Genomic DNA, 15,903 nt, shown 5'->3' with positions numbered 1-15,903 from the left:
ACATTTTAGTCCTTCTCTTTAAGTAAACTTTGATTTTAGTCTTCCAAAATTAACACCGTTAAAAATCAGCTGATGTGGCTAACGGTAGACTGACACGATTTTTTTTCTTGCATTGACAGTGTTTCTCATCTTTTCTCCCTCTCTCTCCCTCGTCTCTTCCTTCCATCTTCCACCCAACCTCCCCACCCTCTGCAAAAAGGTCATTGACACTGTAAGTTCATTCTTCATTTTCGTGCACATGTTGAAAAAGTTTCCACAGTCAATCTTCCTTATCCCATTCAAATGGAGAAAGCAAAGAAGATGTTGAAAGTGGGTATGAACCATTTTCTTAGTTCCAGCTTACATAGCTAATGACTTTTTCGATTTGATCAACGATAGACCCTGTTATAGGTGTACATGTAATAAAAGAAACAACTTAAATATATGGCAAACCTTGTTATACGTTTTGCAAGCCTACCCTGCAAATGAAGGGAGCCATCAATGTCTTCCACAACAAGAATGGGATGGTTCCTGATGGCAATTAACAACTTCCTAAGGTCAGAATTTCCATTAACAACAATGAGTTCCAAGTCATAGACATCGAAATTCAGATAATTAGCCATAGCAGCAATCAAACTCGATTTCCCAATTCCAGGGGACCCGAAAGCAAGTACCCTCTCTTTCACGCCTTCCCAACACTCTTATATAAACCCTTCCTCTCTACAAACCTATCCAAATCCCTAATTATAATCTCCTTCAATTCCCAATCCATCGTCATAGTCACAAACCTCGAAGAACTGCACCGCGACGTTCGATTTGCCACGTCAGGACACAAGCCTCTACCAAAACGGCACACCGTTGAAGGAGTTTGTGATCTCGTCGTTGTCGTCCATGAAAAGGGACACGTGGTGCGATTTCCAAGACATGGTGGCGTGGAAGCGCTTCGTGTTTGGCGCCTCCTGCGACTTGAGGTAGAGATGTGCCACGGCGAAAAGCGGGTTCGGAGTGAGCCCGTTCAATTTGTCGATGACGAGGGTGAGTTATGTGGAGAAGGAGGAGAGGAGTTTTGATATTTTTGAGTGGAGGTGGTTTTGGAACTCTGGGGAAATGTAGGTGCGGGTGAACAAGCGGAGGAGCATCACGGTCATCATACATGTTCTCAAACGTGGCAAACATTACATGGCCAGACGTTAGCGGTGAGGGCAGTGGCTGTAGTGGTATTTTTGGAAGGTGTTGCGGTGAGGGACATGGCAGGGAATTTGAGGAAGCGGCGCAGGAAGGGGCAGCGGGTGGCTGAGGGGATTGTCGTTGGCTGAGGGGCGGTGGGAACATCTCAAGGGCGGCGGGGGGTGGGGGCGTTGCGCCGTTTGGGGGTTGAGGTCCATGGTGGGGGAATGGGGTTGGGTGTGTGGAAGGGGAGAAAATCTGGTAGGAGTGATGTCAGAAAAAAAAATTATGTGGCACTACACTGTTAGCCAACTCAGGTGATTTTTAACGGTCTCAGTTTTGAAGGACCAAAATTTAAGGTTTCGTTAAGGAGGAGGACTAAAATGTATCTTACTTTAAAAGAGGGACTAAAAACAAATTCGCTTGATAGTTTAGGAACTAAAAACATATTTAACCCTAAAATAAATTTAAGATAAATTATTATTTAAAGTACACAATCATGTCACACATAAAGCAACTTGAAAGATATGTGAATGAGAGAAATTATTATAATAGTTCTTCCATAAAATAAATTACACATACTATATTAAATATAATACAAATTTAATGATACATGTGTGATGAAGACTATTTTGGTAGCATTTTTCATACCAATAAAGAATTATGAAAGAAACGTGTTAATTAAGAGAATTAAATGATGACACGAGTATCATTGGTTACCATATAGAAGAATGAATTATTTGATAAACCAATAAGAGTGGTTTTAGAACTTAAAGTGACTTCAAACTAATCGCAAAAACCATTAATTGATTAACACTTCCAACCCTCTAATTTTAGACTTTTGAAAACGTTATTTTCTTCTCTTAATTACAAACAACAAAAACATTGTTATCATAAACTTCCAAAATTTCTATCAAATGGACTCAGTCAATGCTAATTCCTATTTCTCAACATTATCACTAATTTAAAATGTTGCACAAAACTATCACGATGATTAAAAGGATAATAAAAAAAATATATTTACTTTAATTATGATAGAAATTCGACGTGAATAAATAATTACTCATTAGATAAAAATGAGTGAAATAATTATAACTAAAAAAATCATAATTTTTTTAAGATTTTAAGTTAAAAATGATGTTATGAATATTTGTAGTTTATTGTTTGTCTTTAAAAAAATATTTTAAAAATTATTAAAAAATATTACTTAATTATTATATAATTGCATAATATTAACAGCTCATTTGTTTTAATTTCTATAACAACACAATATTTACATCTATCAATTAAAGAAAAATTTACATGCAGTATTAAGAACTTTTACAATTTCTCTTTAACCAAAGAAAGCTTTATGTCAAAAACTGATCATATAAAAATTGAACATATTTTATAGATGAAACTCTACTTAAAATACTATGCAAGTATATCATTATTAAAATACCTAATCTATAATAGATAATGATATTTAATATTATCTCTCTTTTTTAAAAAATTAAAAATTCAATTTTATTAAAATGATTTTACCTTTATAAAAATTGTTACACAGTATTCAAATTGTTTCACATAACATTATTCCATCTATAATTTCCCATAGATAAAAAGGTAGGCTTAACTTCTTTGATGCTTTCTTTCTTTTTGAAACTTAAATTGTCCTCATCTTCTTTTTTTAATATATGGTTTTGAAATTTTGAAGACGACTTGGACTTTAGGGTCTCCCACTCTAAATATATATAAATTAGATTCCAGATTCATGTATAATAAAAATTTCAATAAGTATTTTTAGATTTATTTTATCCCTTTGTATCAAAACGGCATATATTTTGCATCATGCATATGATAATTGTATAATACAAAATAATTGAAAACATTGAATATTATTGTTGGTCAGCACTCATTGTTTGACATGTGAAACAATCTAACAAACACATAAAACAAGAATTTAAATAAAATAATTAATTTATTTGGGACCCAATTTGAAAAAAAAAAAAGTTTATTAGGTAATCAAGATCATCTGATGTAAAACTTATTCAAGTTTGAAAAACAAGTAAAAGTCTACATTACAATAAATTCTCTTACACCACACATAAAATTAATCAAATTACACCTCAAGAGCTTTCTATAAAATGTTAAACTTCATATTCTTTTTAATTACAACATGCATATACAAAATGTTATTCAATTTTCCAAATTATTAAAATTTAATTACATCACATAATTTGACATATACTATAATATTTAAAAATAACTAATTTAACTAAAATAATTTTACAAACACACATATACATACATATATAGTTTTTGCATTATTTTTTTTAATTGATTACCCTGTGGTTACACCAGCCAATTTAAATGTCTTAAATCTTCCATACTTTTCTATATAAGAATTTTTGTACGTTGAGTCAGTTAGAATTTATTATACAGAAATTAAATTACACATAAATCATTTAAAAATTGACCTTTTTTTTTACTGATTTAACAATTGAATTATAATTATATATTATCTGATTCTTTCTATCAAATTTTATATATAAAACAATAACAGTAATAATACGATAACCAAATTAGACATGTTATATATATTATATTATACATTTTAAAAGTATATATACGAAGGTCCTGATGAAATTGGAAAGTTTTTAGTGCATGTTTAATGAATAATATCTGTCCTCTCTTTTCAAACAATATAACGACATGTGTATAATTTTAATTTAATTTGCAGCCATTTTAATTTCAAGATCAAAGTCATTGACTCGGTAACGAATTTATGACAAAACAGGAAGAAGAAGAAGAAGATGAAAACTTCAAATCGATTTTTCGTGTCATTAACTTCTCTATAAGTGGATAAGGTGGTGAATGAGTGATAATAAAGAGCACAGTTTTGTATTCAGCTCTATGGTGTTCTTATGAAAGTGGAAGTTAATTGATAATGGGTGAAAGAATACTGCTACCACTGTTGCTTTTCTTCAACTGTTTGCTCAGTGCAGTGGCACAAGATATTACCAAAGATCGTAAGTTATGTTTTAACCATGAGTTCCATCTTAGAAACTGGAAAAATATGCATGATTCTTCATGCAATAGAGAGAACTGAGAAGCCTTCCTCATGTATGATATAAGTCTTACCTTCTGCATGCATGTGAAAGTTTGGATATACTTGCATGTGTTAAGATTGAAGACTTCAATGAATGAAATATATAATTTTGCTTTTCAACGTAAAATTATCATGCAGTTGAAGTTCTGAAGTCTCTGAGTGAGTCTTGGCAAGGTCAAATTCAAAACTGGGAGGGTTCAGATCCTTGCAGTTGGAATGGCATTAACTGCAGAAACTCACGAGTGGTTTCCATGTAAGGTTACTTTTGATTGATTCTGTTTTGTTTACGTTGTTTCCTTTATTAATATATACTTTTGAGAGGGTATATAACTTTCTGGCTAGTGCTGCAGATCGTTAACAGATATTGGTTTGACCGGCCAGCTTTCTGGAGATATAGGATCACTTTCTGAATTGGATAATCTGTAAGCCTTTAAATTTAGATTGAGAGAATCATATATAATAAACTGGTCTGCATAAGGGTTAAAAAGAACATAAAAGGTTTGAAAAATCATTGAGCATATGTTAGGCTATGTGATTGCCAAGAGTTTACAAATGAATCATAATTCCCTTTTGAGACCTTTTTTCATGAATAGTCACTGTTTGTTTCCTAATAGTTTTCTCCTTCTCCAGGGATCTCTCAAACAATAGGGGCCTGACAGGACCACTTCCACGAGAAATTGGAAACTTGAAGAAGCTAACGAAACTGTAAGGAAATATTGGTTTTTTGTCAAGTTTATATATGGATCCTTTTACCAGCAGCAACAACAAGAATAGGCTATGACCCTTTCATGATGGTGAAACAGTTCTAACAAACATTGGTACTTTATCATGATCTTCCAGAACTCTTGTTGGTTGTGGTTTTACTGGTCGTATTCCAGATGAAATAGGATCTCTGCAACAACTTGAAGTCTTGTAAGATTTATTTTTTGCTGTTCATTTTTTTTAAGACAATTCAAATAATACCCTTTTGGTGGTAAGTTGAATTCTTGGGTAAATACACTAAAACAGAAACTTCTTATGGCAGATCTTTAAACTCCAACAATTTTGCTGGATCAATTCCACCTTCTATTGGCAATCTGTCAAATCTTACTTGGCTAGATTTAGCTGACAACCAGCTTGATGGATCCATCCCTGTATCTAGTGGCACTACCCCTGGTCTTGATATGTTACACAATGCATTGCACTTGTACATCAATTCTCTTCAGCTTCCAGTTTTTCTTTATCAATGATTTTTATTTATGCAATGAAAGGTGCATCCAACATATTTCTAATATTGTCTGCAGTCATCTTGGGAAGAATAGGCTTTCAGGACAAATTCCTCCGAAACTTTTTAGCTCGAAAATGACTCTGATACATGTGTAAGAGTTGTCCTTAGATTTATCATTTGTAGCATTTGAATATGATTGAACCAGTATGCAAAGTTTCCCATTTTCAGTTTCCTAAAATTAACTTGTCACATGTCAGAAAATTCATGCGACCAAAGTGAAAATATATTAACTGTGATATTGCAAAACTGAACAGAGATGCAAACACTTACATCTTTAGACATCGTCTTCCTTGAGAATAATAGATGTACCCTGCATGCACGCACACACATTTTGACAACACATTTTCTAACACATTCTCAAATATGTTTACTGGCAGGATTTTTCACAGCAATCTACTAGTTGGCAGCATTCCTGAAACGCTTGGGCTAGTTACGAGTTTGACAGTGGTGTGAGTGAATACTTAACTATATTAAATCTTCAAAAAGAATTTTCTTTAGAATTTTGCTTGATGCTTTTATGCTTAAATATATCTTTGTGGCTAGCAGGCGCTTTGAAAATAATTCACTGAATGGACATGTGCCTCAGAGCTTCAACAACCTTATCAATGTCACAGACCTGTTAGCACCTAAATTATAATGTGCCAACTACAGTTTTATTCTTCTTTATTCATATTTTGGTATCAATAGCAGGGGAAATTCAATCTTTGTACGGAAATATTTTTGGTTTTATACTTCTTACTTTTTTCAGGTTGTTGTCCAACAATAAGCTGGAAGGTGCGATGCCAAACCTTACTGGGATGAACTCACTAAGATACTTGTTAGTAAAAAAGTGTTCGTCTGTGGAAGTTTTCTATATTCAAAATAAATGTTTCATGTGTGACAAATGGATTAATTCTTCAAAATCTGTTTTGAAGGGATCTGAGCAATAATAGCTTTGAAAAGTCAAACGTTCCACTTTGGCTTTCGAATCTGAAGAATTTAGCAACCTTGTATGTCTTTCTTTTGCACTTGTTTCACTTTTGAATTCTCCATATATGTGGTTTCTTCACTTCAATAAATTTTACTCTCATGATGGTTGGCAGACAAATGGAGAATTTGTACCTAGTTGGAACCATTCCGAACTTTTTATTTAGCCTTGGCAATTTACAGAATGTGTGAGTCATCTGCCTTAATGATTAATCTTACAGTCTTTACTATCAGAAATAAAAATATAAATGAAGTTATAGATTTGAAATAACATACATGACAAATACCATGCAACATATTCTCAGTGTGCTGAAAGACAACCACCTTGGTGGAACCTTGGATATTGGCACCAACTATAGCAGACAACTGCGAGTTATAGATTTGAGGTCAAATTCAATTCAGGACTATAAGCAATCAAATGATCCCCCACTTATCAGGATAATGTAAGAGTTACTTGTTAATGATTCTGGGCCTTTTTCGTACATAGTTTATTTGTCACCTCATACAAGTTTAGCCTTCTTTTCCAGCATAAGATTCAATATTTACAGGTCTTTCTTTTTTAGCCCTTTTATATGACTAAACTACTAACTATTGAGTATTGACGGAACTTTTGTCTGCAGGCTCGCACATAACCCGATTTGCACTGAAAATGGAGCAGAAACTGTGAAGGATTACTGCACCAACCTGGATATCTTCGATACAAAGCAACAAAATAATTGTGAACATGGTAGCTGCAGCCCAGATCAGACTCTCAGCCCCAACTGCAAATGTGGATATCCATATACAGGAACATTGACTTGCAGAGCCCCTTCCTATTTTGACTGGAGTAATACAGCAAACCTGGAGGAAATTCTACTGAAGGAATTTCAATCTCATAATCTACCTGTTGATTCAGTTTCTTTAACCCTTTCAACTAAAGATCCATTTCGAGGTTTTGAGTTTATCATACAAATTTTCCCACTGGACCAAAATCATTTCAGCCAACAAGAGAAATCTAGTATAAGCTTATTGCTTGGCAACCGAAGTGCATATAGTGCATTTGATTTTATTGCAGGAAACCAGGTTGAAGGTAACTACACCACTAACTTTTTCACTCTATCATCTAGGCACAGAAATACTTATCCTAAGTTCTCTATCTTCTTCTCATAATAAAGGACCTAAGCAGTCAAGTAATTCATCAAGCACTGCAATAATTATTGGAGTAGCAATTGGAGGTTCTTCTCTTTTGCTAGTGTTATTAGCCCTGGCTGGATTTTATGCTTTCCGCCAGAGGAGAAGAGCAGAAAGAGCAATATCTCGAAGCAATCCTTTCGGTAAATAATTCTAAACTCAGTTCCTGAACAGCCAAATGGACTTCCGTGAATTTATATTAATTGACGCAGAAAAAAAAATTGCAGGAAACTGGGATCCAAGTAAAAGCAATTGCGGCACCCCTCAGTTAAAAGCACCTAGGCAGTTCTCTTTTAAGGAAATTCAGAAATACACAAACAACTTCTCACAAGCCAATGATGTTGGATCAGGGGGTTATGGAAAGGTCTTGATTGCTTCTTATTAACTTTAATGTGCTGCTGAGTTATGAATAAATACATAATGATGGGTGAGAACTATTCTTAAGAGAACAACAAAGTTTAACCTTGCAACCATACATGACTGGTCATGGACTTCTCACCCTATACTCAATTTCATAATACTTCAAAAGTATGATTTAGACACACCTGGCACAAGAATTTTTACTTACAAAACAATAATGTTAAAGATTATGCAAAGACTAAATATTAGACCAACTTATAATATATAAAAGAGGTACAAATATTATTCTACAAACTAATTTAGTAAGGTGGAGTTAGGCATAAACTCAATTACTAATAAATAATAACTTGAGAGTTAAAAATTTTGTCAATTAGCCACATAGTGATTAATTTTTGGAAGATCTCCTCAGTTAGTTCCTTATTCTAATTCTCCCACATTTCTAACCATTCCATGCACATGGAGCTTAAAGCTACCATCAACAGAGACATGATACTCCCTCATTGGCAACAAATTTAACAAGAACGTGTTATACATTTGTTGACAGAACTTTAACTATATACTTCTAGCAATAGATTGATAAGTAAATGTTCACAGGTTTACCGGGGAACTCTTCCCACAGGGGAAGTTGTAGCCATAAAACGAGCTCAAAAAGAGTCAAAGCAGGGAGCACAAGAATTCAAAGCTGAAATTGAACTCCTTTCCCGGGTCCATCACATAAATCTGGTTAGCCTTGTGGGATTCTGCTTTGAACAGGAAGAACAAATGCTGGTTTACGAGTTCATTCCTAATGGAACTTTGAAGGATGCTCTCACATGTACGTATTAAATATATCCAATTTGATAGTTAAAGCACATATTAATGAGTACTATTAGTATGGAATATTTTCACTGCATGACATTCATCTTTTGGTCAGTACTCAGTATTCAGTTTCCTAGGTTTCATCCAGAGGACATTGACAAGGCACTAAACTATATCTGGTTCTGAAAGATAAATTAACTTACTCAAATCCTAGTTCCAGTGTTTCTATTCTTATAAATATGTCAAATTCATAACTCCTAACGTACCTTATAAGTAATAACAATCATATGATCTATTCAGGGAAACGTGGAATCGCATTGAGCTGGAGCAGAAGGCTGAAAGTAGCCCTTGGTACTGCCAGGGGTTTGGCTTATCTTCATGAACATGCTGATCCCCCTATTATACACAGGGACATCAAGTCAAACAACATCTTGCTAGATGAGAACTATAATGCTAAAGTTTCTGATTTCGGTCTCTCCAAGTCTATCTTAGATGATGATAAAGATCATGTTACCACTCAAGTCAAAGGAACAATGGTTTGTATATGTATATCTTCTACTAGTTTTTGCTATAAAATAAGCAACCAAATAACTGATTGAAAGTTTTCAAAAACGTGGAGGTAGAATGTCATTTATTGCATTCTTTTGCAGAGTTTTAAAATAATTTCATGTAATTTTTTTTCTGAATTGAGAATTTTAATGAATTTTTGTAATCATCTATGCTCTTAGTACAAAACATACCAAGACATGGAAAACACATCATCTGTCTGGAGCAAAATCTAGTTTAAAATATTTTTCATTGCAGAAGATCTCATTGAACTTTAGTGATGACTGATGAGAATGAGTTCAATTTGTTGATGCAGGGCTACTTGGATCCAGATTATTATACTAGTCAGCGGTTGACTGAAAAGAGTGATGTCTATAGTTTTGGAGTGCTAATGCTGGAGTTAATTACTGCAAAAAGGCCAATAGAACGAGGGAAATACATTGTGAAAGTGGTCAGGAATACAATAGATAAGACAAAAGACTTGTATGGTCTTCACGAAACTATTGATCCAGCCCTTTGTTCAGGATCAACACTGGAGGGTTTTGAGAAGTTTGTTGACCTTGCAATGGAGTGTCTTCAAGATTCAGGAGTCGACAGGCCCACAATGAGTGAAGTGGTTAAAGAAATTGAAGAAATGTTGCGATCTCTTGGTTTGAACCTAACATCTGAATTAGCAGCATCCTCTTCATCCAGTCATAGATTTCAGGTGAGTATAGTGAGTTCCCAACTAGACCACCTTTACAGCAATGAATCTATTGGTTCAAGTGCAGAAAATTTATATTCAACAAGTGAGCACAGTTAAGTTAGTCTTTTTCTCAAGATTGAAGTCAAAGGACGTTTGTTTATTAGCATTTCTAGGCCAAAAAAGCAATTTACAAATTGTAGAATTAGAGTTTGTGGTAGTTAGCTTCTAAGTATAAGTCTGTATTATGCTTCACGTTTGCTTCTTTATCATTTATTTCCCATTTCTCTCCCTCTAAAGATGTGAAATGTAGAAAGAATATAGGTTCGGATATGGAACATACAAAAATATAGACCTTTTTGTTTTGTATATGGGCGTGGTTTATCAATTTATGAATGAGTTCAATGGCTTTTCTTTTACACCATCTATAATCTAATCAACAGATGCATAAAATTGACTTCTAATAAAGAGTATTTACTTAATTTGTAAATAAGTGGCACCACATGTTTTCCTGATAATGTATCAGTTCAACAAAAGTAAAACCTGCAGTACTTAGCCACCAAGTAGAATTTAGTTACTGTCTTTGCACGCAATCAAGTAAAAGCAATGATAACCAATACATGTTGAAGTTGTTGAAACAATGCCAGTTAATGATCCCCCAAGAAAATGTATACTTAACGATGGGATGAAGCCACATCACGACCATAAACTTGTTATTAGCAAAGTAGAAAGAACCCTCCCTTTGATTGTTCTAGTGGAACATCATGATTTAGGAAAATTTTGCTTGTTGTTTGAAAGTTGCGCAATGTATGTATAGAAAAAAAGAACTTGTAACACCAAGATGAAAATAAAAAGCAAGTTTGAACCTAATTATTCTTTTAGTATACCTAACAATTTCATATCGCTTAAGAGCCGGCTGAGGTTAAAAACAATTTATACACTTTTCTCCCTTAATTTCCACCTCTTACAAAACAGTGTTAGAGCTTCAAAGCGGAATGAGAGATTTGTTAGTTACTCGATAAAATAAGGGAACAAAGTACCATTTTGACAATAACATCTTAGATGTTACGTTTACTCTATAAGTTTTCTGGCTCAACTTTTTATTTTAATTATAGCGACAACAACGGCTTAAACGAATGATGTTACGTAAAGTATCAAAACCTTTATCGTCATTAATCAGTTCTATTGTCCTCGTTGCTCATAATTTGGTTGGAAGATTATGAAACTCACTATAGTCACCACCGGTGCATGAAATTGATGGGAGTGAAGTACTAGTTATCTTAACAGTGCAATATAAATTCAGAAGAACTTCCATTTTAGTCAAGATCTTAACATTTTCTCGCAAGGTGATAAAAAAGCTTCCCTAAGTAATCTTATGCGTTCATACACTTACCTCAAGTCATTGGTTTCTCCATTAGGGATGAAATGTACAACACATTCTTGTGAACCCCATCATCAAGTTTGGTTCCAACTTGCCACCTCAATCTATTGAATCCAATTCGATCCAACATAGGCACGTAAGTTTTATTGAGTTGTGACGCAAAGCAAAAGAAATGATCAAGCCAGAACAGACCACCTGGCCTCAAAACCCTGTATATATCGAATAGTACAAACTCAAGCATGGTGTCTGGTATCCAATTACTCAAGACATCCATGGAGTGTACAATGTCCAGTGTGTAGTCAGAGAATGGAAACCTTTGAGAGATGCTAATATGCATCGGTACCAAACCCCTTGATGCAATGATGTTGTTGAAAGGAGCATCCAAATCCAGTGTGCTAGTGATGATGATGACATTCCTTTCCCTCATCCTTGCAGCAAAAGTTCCAGTTCCACCACCAATGTCAAGTCCAATTCGAATAGTCCCTGCAGGTTTGGTTGCAAGAACTTGGTCTATTCCAAAACCAAGTCCACCATCATCAAAGATCCACCTACTCCTCTCTTCCCCTTGTAAATCAAAGCAACTCTTGCAATTGTATGAGCCAGGCTTATTCTTTCTGTCAACAAGGCACTGGTAACTTTTACAAGCATAAGCCTCCCATACAATGCTGGTGTCTGGTGGGGTTGACCAAAGGCTCTCAGGCAAAGGTGTTGGCTCCACATAATTTGCAGGAGACCTGGGGTGGCATCTCCTACGAGGGAGTGGCTCACACCCTTTGAGCATGAGCCTTTGTGCAAGCACATAATCCATAGGGCACTCCCCTCCAATCTCATACGTCATATATCGATTTAACTCATCATGGAGCTTCATGCAGAATGCACCAACAGGTGTGTGAATCTCATCCGACCCTATCATTGGTGAGTACCCAAAGGGGAGCTTGTGAGGACCAAGTGCAAAAGTAAGCTCATCATTCCCTAATTTCCTACTCACTTGATTCTGATCAGCACTGTTGGATTGCTTTTCTTGTTGACGCGTAAGGTCGATAAGCAGCGCCTGGACAAGTAAGTTAGAGGAGTTGAGTCTGTGGTGTAGTTCAGACAAGAGTGAGTGAGTGGCAGCAAGTTGAGCTCTGGTGGAGTTGAGTTCCTGCAAGATAGAGTTTGAGTCACGAGAACTCGTTGAGGAGTGGTACAAAAAACTAAATGGACCAGTGAAGATGTAAATGGTGGCAAGATTGGTGAGTATGACTAACACAATAGGCTTCAGCTTGTGCTTTTGGCTGTGAGCATATGCTTGCAACTTTTTTGAGTATTGTTGGTCATGAGCTTCGTTTCCCATAATGGCTTAGAAGAGAAAGGAACAAAACGAGGTACAAGTGAACAGAGGAGGGGAAATATTTTGTGTAATTTAAGGAGGGAATTTAATGATTTGCAGATCCAAGGAGGGAAAATAGTTCCACGTTCTGTACATGTTTTTAGCAGTGGAACATGAACATTGGTCATTGTGAAGCGCCGGTGTGGACGTTCTAGGAATATAAATACTAAAACCTGCCTCGTGATTTGACCCTTAATGGTAGGGAAATTGTAGCCCCTGCTAGTTGAGTATGCCTATTATTCATAGCTTGCTTCTTGTTACTTTACCACCATCTGCGGATCTCGCCCACAAGCTCACTTTTTCTGGCCAGGAATTCGATATCAACACCACATTACTAAACACATTTTAACAGATAATTTGGTTGCTCGAAAGATTTGATCGCTATTAAAAAGTTCTGGCTTTGTTCTTTCTTCAGTCAAAAAATAAAGGATGGGAGGTTGTCACGTTTTCATATGTTTTACTAGTCTTAACAATGATCTATAACATGCTTCTTTTATATTTTCTTCGAACCAATTTCAGTTTGCAGTTCAATCAGTGGAATGAACGAAAGAGTGGTTCTTTCCTTTTTACTAAATTAATATTATAATTAGAATTACTACATAATTTAAAACAGCTTTTTGTTCCCCTGAATTTTCCTTCTTTGCCTTAAACGTGATATAAAAATACTTCCATCAATTTATTCTTATTATTAGCTGGAGCCATTATTGACGAGAACAGGGCCTAAAAGCAACAGTGGATTCTATGTCTTCAATTCTATCTTAGTATTCCACGCAGTCATTTTAGTACGCAAAAATTGTATAATATGACAGTTTTCTTTTTATTCGTATGAGCATAGCAAAAGCCTATAACAAACTAACTATCATTTTATATACGTATAGCAACTTTATTTAATGGAATTATGATTCAAGAATCCTGCATTGTTATTATCAGATTAGAGGTGAATGCTACAAAGCCCCTCTAGTTTAATGGTTTGAATATTAAAAGTGCTGATAAGGACTTGACCGTAACCAATGGAAATTGCATTTATGAGACCTCCTTAGTCAACATACAAATATAAGAGACTGCAACATAAATTACAAACTGTGCAACATTTCAACTACAAGCTACATCTTACGACTTTTCCCCTGGGGATTATCTAGACCATTATTACTACTGTTTGCATGGACATTCTCATCTTCGAAAAATAAATAGGATATGACTCTTTTGCAAATGTTTCGAAAACTTGCAAGAGGAAAATGACTCCCAGATTCTTTATGAAATATTTCACTCTAAAAATATATTTGACTTCATGTGATAATCTTTCTCTTGCGTATTTCTTTGTATTATATGGCAAAATACTTCTTTGGATGAATAAAAAGACTGATTATATAATGTTTTCCTATTATATTATCATATGCTAAAACCAGAATCCTATTGAATTTCATACGATAATAGGTTTTGGGGATGCTATAAACAAATGACAGGTTTTCCTTGGATTTGAATCTGATCAGGGGAAAGTAGATCAAGTGACATGGGTGTATCTATTCTTAATTTTGACACTGCATTAGGAATTAAGTTAATTCAAATCAAGATAAATACACTCCCACTTTTCACTTAACACAAATCTTTAAGTTTAAAGGAATTAAACAGACACCAAAATCCATGTTTATAAAATGAACATAGTGACAACAAAATAGATATAAATTACTCTACTTATACCTTGATAAGCTTGACATAATGGCATTCGTTATTACTTCTACCTTGTATCAAAAATAAAAATATAAAGCAGTGATTACTTTTGCAGACGAGAAAAAACTAAATGAAAACTAATTACTCTGTGAGGGTGAGCGCTGCAGGAACCCTTTGGCTATAAGGCTCTCCGCTGCTTCTCTCACAGCATCTTGAACTGGTGTGAAGACAAGGCCCAAGTCTATTAGTCTCCTTGCTGCACCATTACAAGGAACCAGGCCAGGTTGTGTTTCTTCTGGGAACCTGCATGTAGGTCTTGCTCAGAGAATTTGATAGCTTTAAACAGATAAAACTTAAATATGCATTCTATCTTGTTTAATTACAAACTATCTGGTTTTATATAAATCTGTTAGGCACCATAGCTGTAGAAAAGGAGCAAACAATCAAACCTGTGGATAGGGAATTCAGGGTACAATTCAGAGACAGAGGCAGCAAAACCAGAAAACTGATAGATACCATTGGTGCAGAGATATCTACCAGAAGCAGAGGGAGTTTCGTAGAGCAACACATGAGCTTTAGCAACGTCCTTCACATGCACCGCACCCAACCAGTGATACTCCTGCGTCTCCTTCGACCCCATCATAAGCCTCTGCAGCACGCCGGAGCTCGCGTTCAGCTCCGGCTGCAGCAACGGACCCAGACACGTCGCCGGAAGGACCGCCACTACCTCGACACTGCCCTCGAACTTCCACGCCGCCCTCTCTGCCTCTGTCTTCGCCACAGGGTACCACTTCCCCTTCGCCCTGCAGAACTCCACGTCTGTCCACGACTCCTCGTCCACTACCCTTCCCGCCGGCCACCCCGGGTTCGGCACCATTGCCGAGATCGAGGACGTGAGCACCACGCGCCGCACGCCCACGCTCCTCGCGGCTTCGAGCACGTTCAGCGTGCCCTGCACCGCGGGTTCTAGAAGCTCGCTTTGAGGGTCCGCGGGGTCCTCCAGCGTGCAGGGGGACGCAACGTGGAAGACGCCAGAGCATCCCGCGACGGCGCGGAAGACGGCGGCGGCGTCGAGGAGGTCGGCGGGGAAGACGGTGATGCGGGAGGCGGCGGCGGGGTGGAGGGTGAAGAGATGAGAGGCGTCGGAACCGGGGAAGATGGCAGCATGGATGGTGTAGCTATGGCTTTGGTTCTCCAAGAGGGTCCGAACCAGCCACGAACCGATGAAACCGTTGGCGCCGGTCACGCACACAACCTCGTCGCCTGGGTTTTCGTTGGCCATGGGGATGGAAATGGTTTTCTATTGAACGATTTGATCCTTAAATAACCATTTCTTTTGTGATAAATGGAATTGTGATCCAAATCTGCACTGTGATCACACCGTGAAAGGAAAGTGACAGTAAGCTAATTTCACACTTTCTGATTTTTTTTGTATCAACATCAAAATTTACTTCACTTG

General features: G+C 36.2%; 3 protein-coding genes across 4 annotated transcripts; 1 reads left to right on the top strand and 2 right to left on the bottom strand.

Moving 5' to 3' along the window:
* The first annotated feature begins 3,917 nt into the window (after positions 1-3,917).
* LOC124848631 (leucine-rich repeat receptor protein kinase HPCA1-like) lies at positions 3,918-10,392 on the top strand. 2 transcript variants are annotated; one of them, XM_088116507.1, is made up of 19 exons: positions 3,918-4,154; positions 4,373-4,487; positions 4,585-4,656; positions 4,865-4,939; positions 5,075-5,146; positions 5,259-5,420; positions 5,518-5,592; positions 5,879-5,950; positions 6,045-6,119; positions 6,250-6,318; positions 6,416-6,490; positions 6,584-6,655; positions 6,773-6,910; positions 7,088-7,536; positions 7,622-7,780; positions 7,865-8,001; positions 8,592-8,811; positions 9,096-9,331; positions 9,658-10,392. In XM_088116507.1, the coding sequence occupies exons 1-19, from the start codon at positions 4,073-4,075 to the stop codon at positions 10,141-10,143; spliced, it is 2,841 nt and encodes a 946-aa protein (XP_087972633.1). In that variant the 5' UTR covers positions 3,918-4,072; the 3' UTR covers positions 10,144-10,392. The 2 variants fall into 2 exon arrangements, with proteins under 2 accessions (XP_087972633.1, XP_087972634.1); XM_088116508.1 differs by having other exon boundaries at positions 3,919-4,154; positions 6,048-6,119.
* Positions 10,393-11,317: 925 nt separating this feature from the next.
* Positions 11,318-14,217, bottom strand: LOC124848635 (putative methyltransferase At1g29790). Its single transcript, XM_047326359.2, has one exon. The coding sequence runs from the start codon at positions 12,738-12,740 to the stop codon at positions 11,418-11,420; it is 1,323 nt and encodes a 440-aa protein (XP_047182315.1). The 5' UTR covers positions 12,741-14,217; the 3' UTR covers positions 11,318-11,417.
* Positions 14,218-14,362: 145 nt separating this feature from the next.
* On the bottom strand, positions 14,363-15,859 carry LOC124848636 (NAD(P)-binding Rossmann-fold superfamily protein). Its single transcript, XM_047326360.2, has 2 exons — positions 14,894-15,859; positions 14,363-14,747 (listed from the first exon to the last, which is right to left on the bottom strand). The coding sequence occupies exons 1-2, from the start codon at positions 15,724-15,726 to the stop codon at positions 14,582-14,584; spliced, it is 999 nt and encodes a 332-aa protein (XP_047182316.1). The 5' UTR covers positions 15,727-15,859; the 3' UTR covers positions 14,363-14,581.
* Positions 15,860-15,903: the final 44 nt, after the last annotated feature.

The sequence above is a fragment of the Vigna umbellata genome, chromosome 5 (genome assembly GCF_029865625.1).
Source record: "Vigna umbellata cultivar VRB3 chromosome 5, Vumbellata_1.0, whole genome shotgun sequence".
Classification (NCBI taxonomy): Eukaryota; Viridiplantae; Streptophyta; class Magnoliopsida; order Fabales; family Fabaceae; genus Vigna; species Vigna umbellata.
This window is presented reverse-complemented; position numbering and strand designations above follow the sequence as displayed.

Bases quoted from the DNA above. Each gene is read 5' to 3' on its own strand.
- LOC124848636 (XM_047326360.2), bottom strand. From the start codon at position 15,726: ATGGCCAACGAAAACCCAGGCGACGAGGTTGTGTGCGTGACCGGCGCC. The intron at 14,748-14,893 runs GTTTGATTGTTT...ACCTACATGCAG, and splicing joins CCTGAATTCCCTATCCACAG to GTTCCCAGAAGAAACACAAC.
- LOC124848631 (XM_088116507.1), top strand. From the start codon at position 4,073: ATGGGTGAAAGAATACTGCTACCACTGTTGCTTTTCTTCAACTGTTTG. The intron at 6,491-6,583 runs GTATGTCTTTCT...GATGGTTGGCAG, and splicing joins CTGAAGAATTTAGCAACCTT to ACAAATGGAGAATTTGTACC. The intron at 6,656-6,772 runs GTGAGTCATCTG...ACATATTCTCAG, and splicing joins CTTGGCAATTTACAGAATGT to TGTGCTGAAAGACAACCACC.
- LOC124848635 (XM_047326359.2), bottom strand. From the start codon at position 12,740: ATGGGAAACGAAGCTCATGACCAACAATACTCAAAAAAGTTGCAAGCA.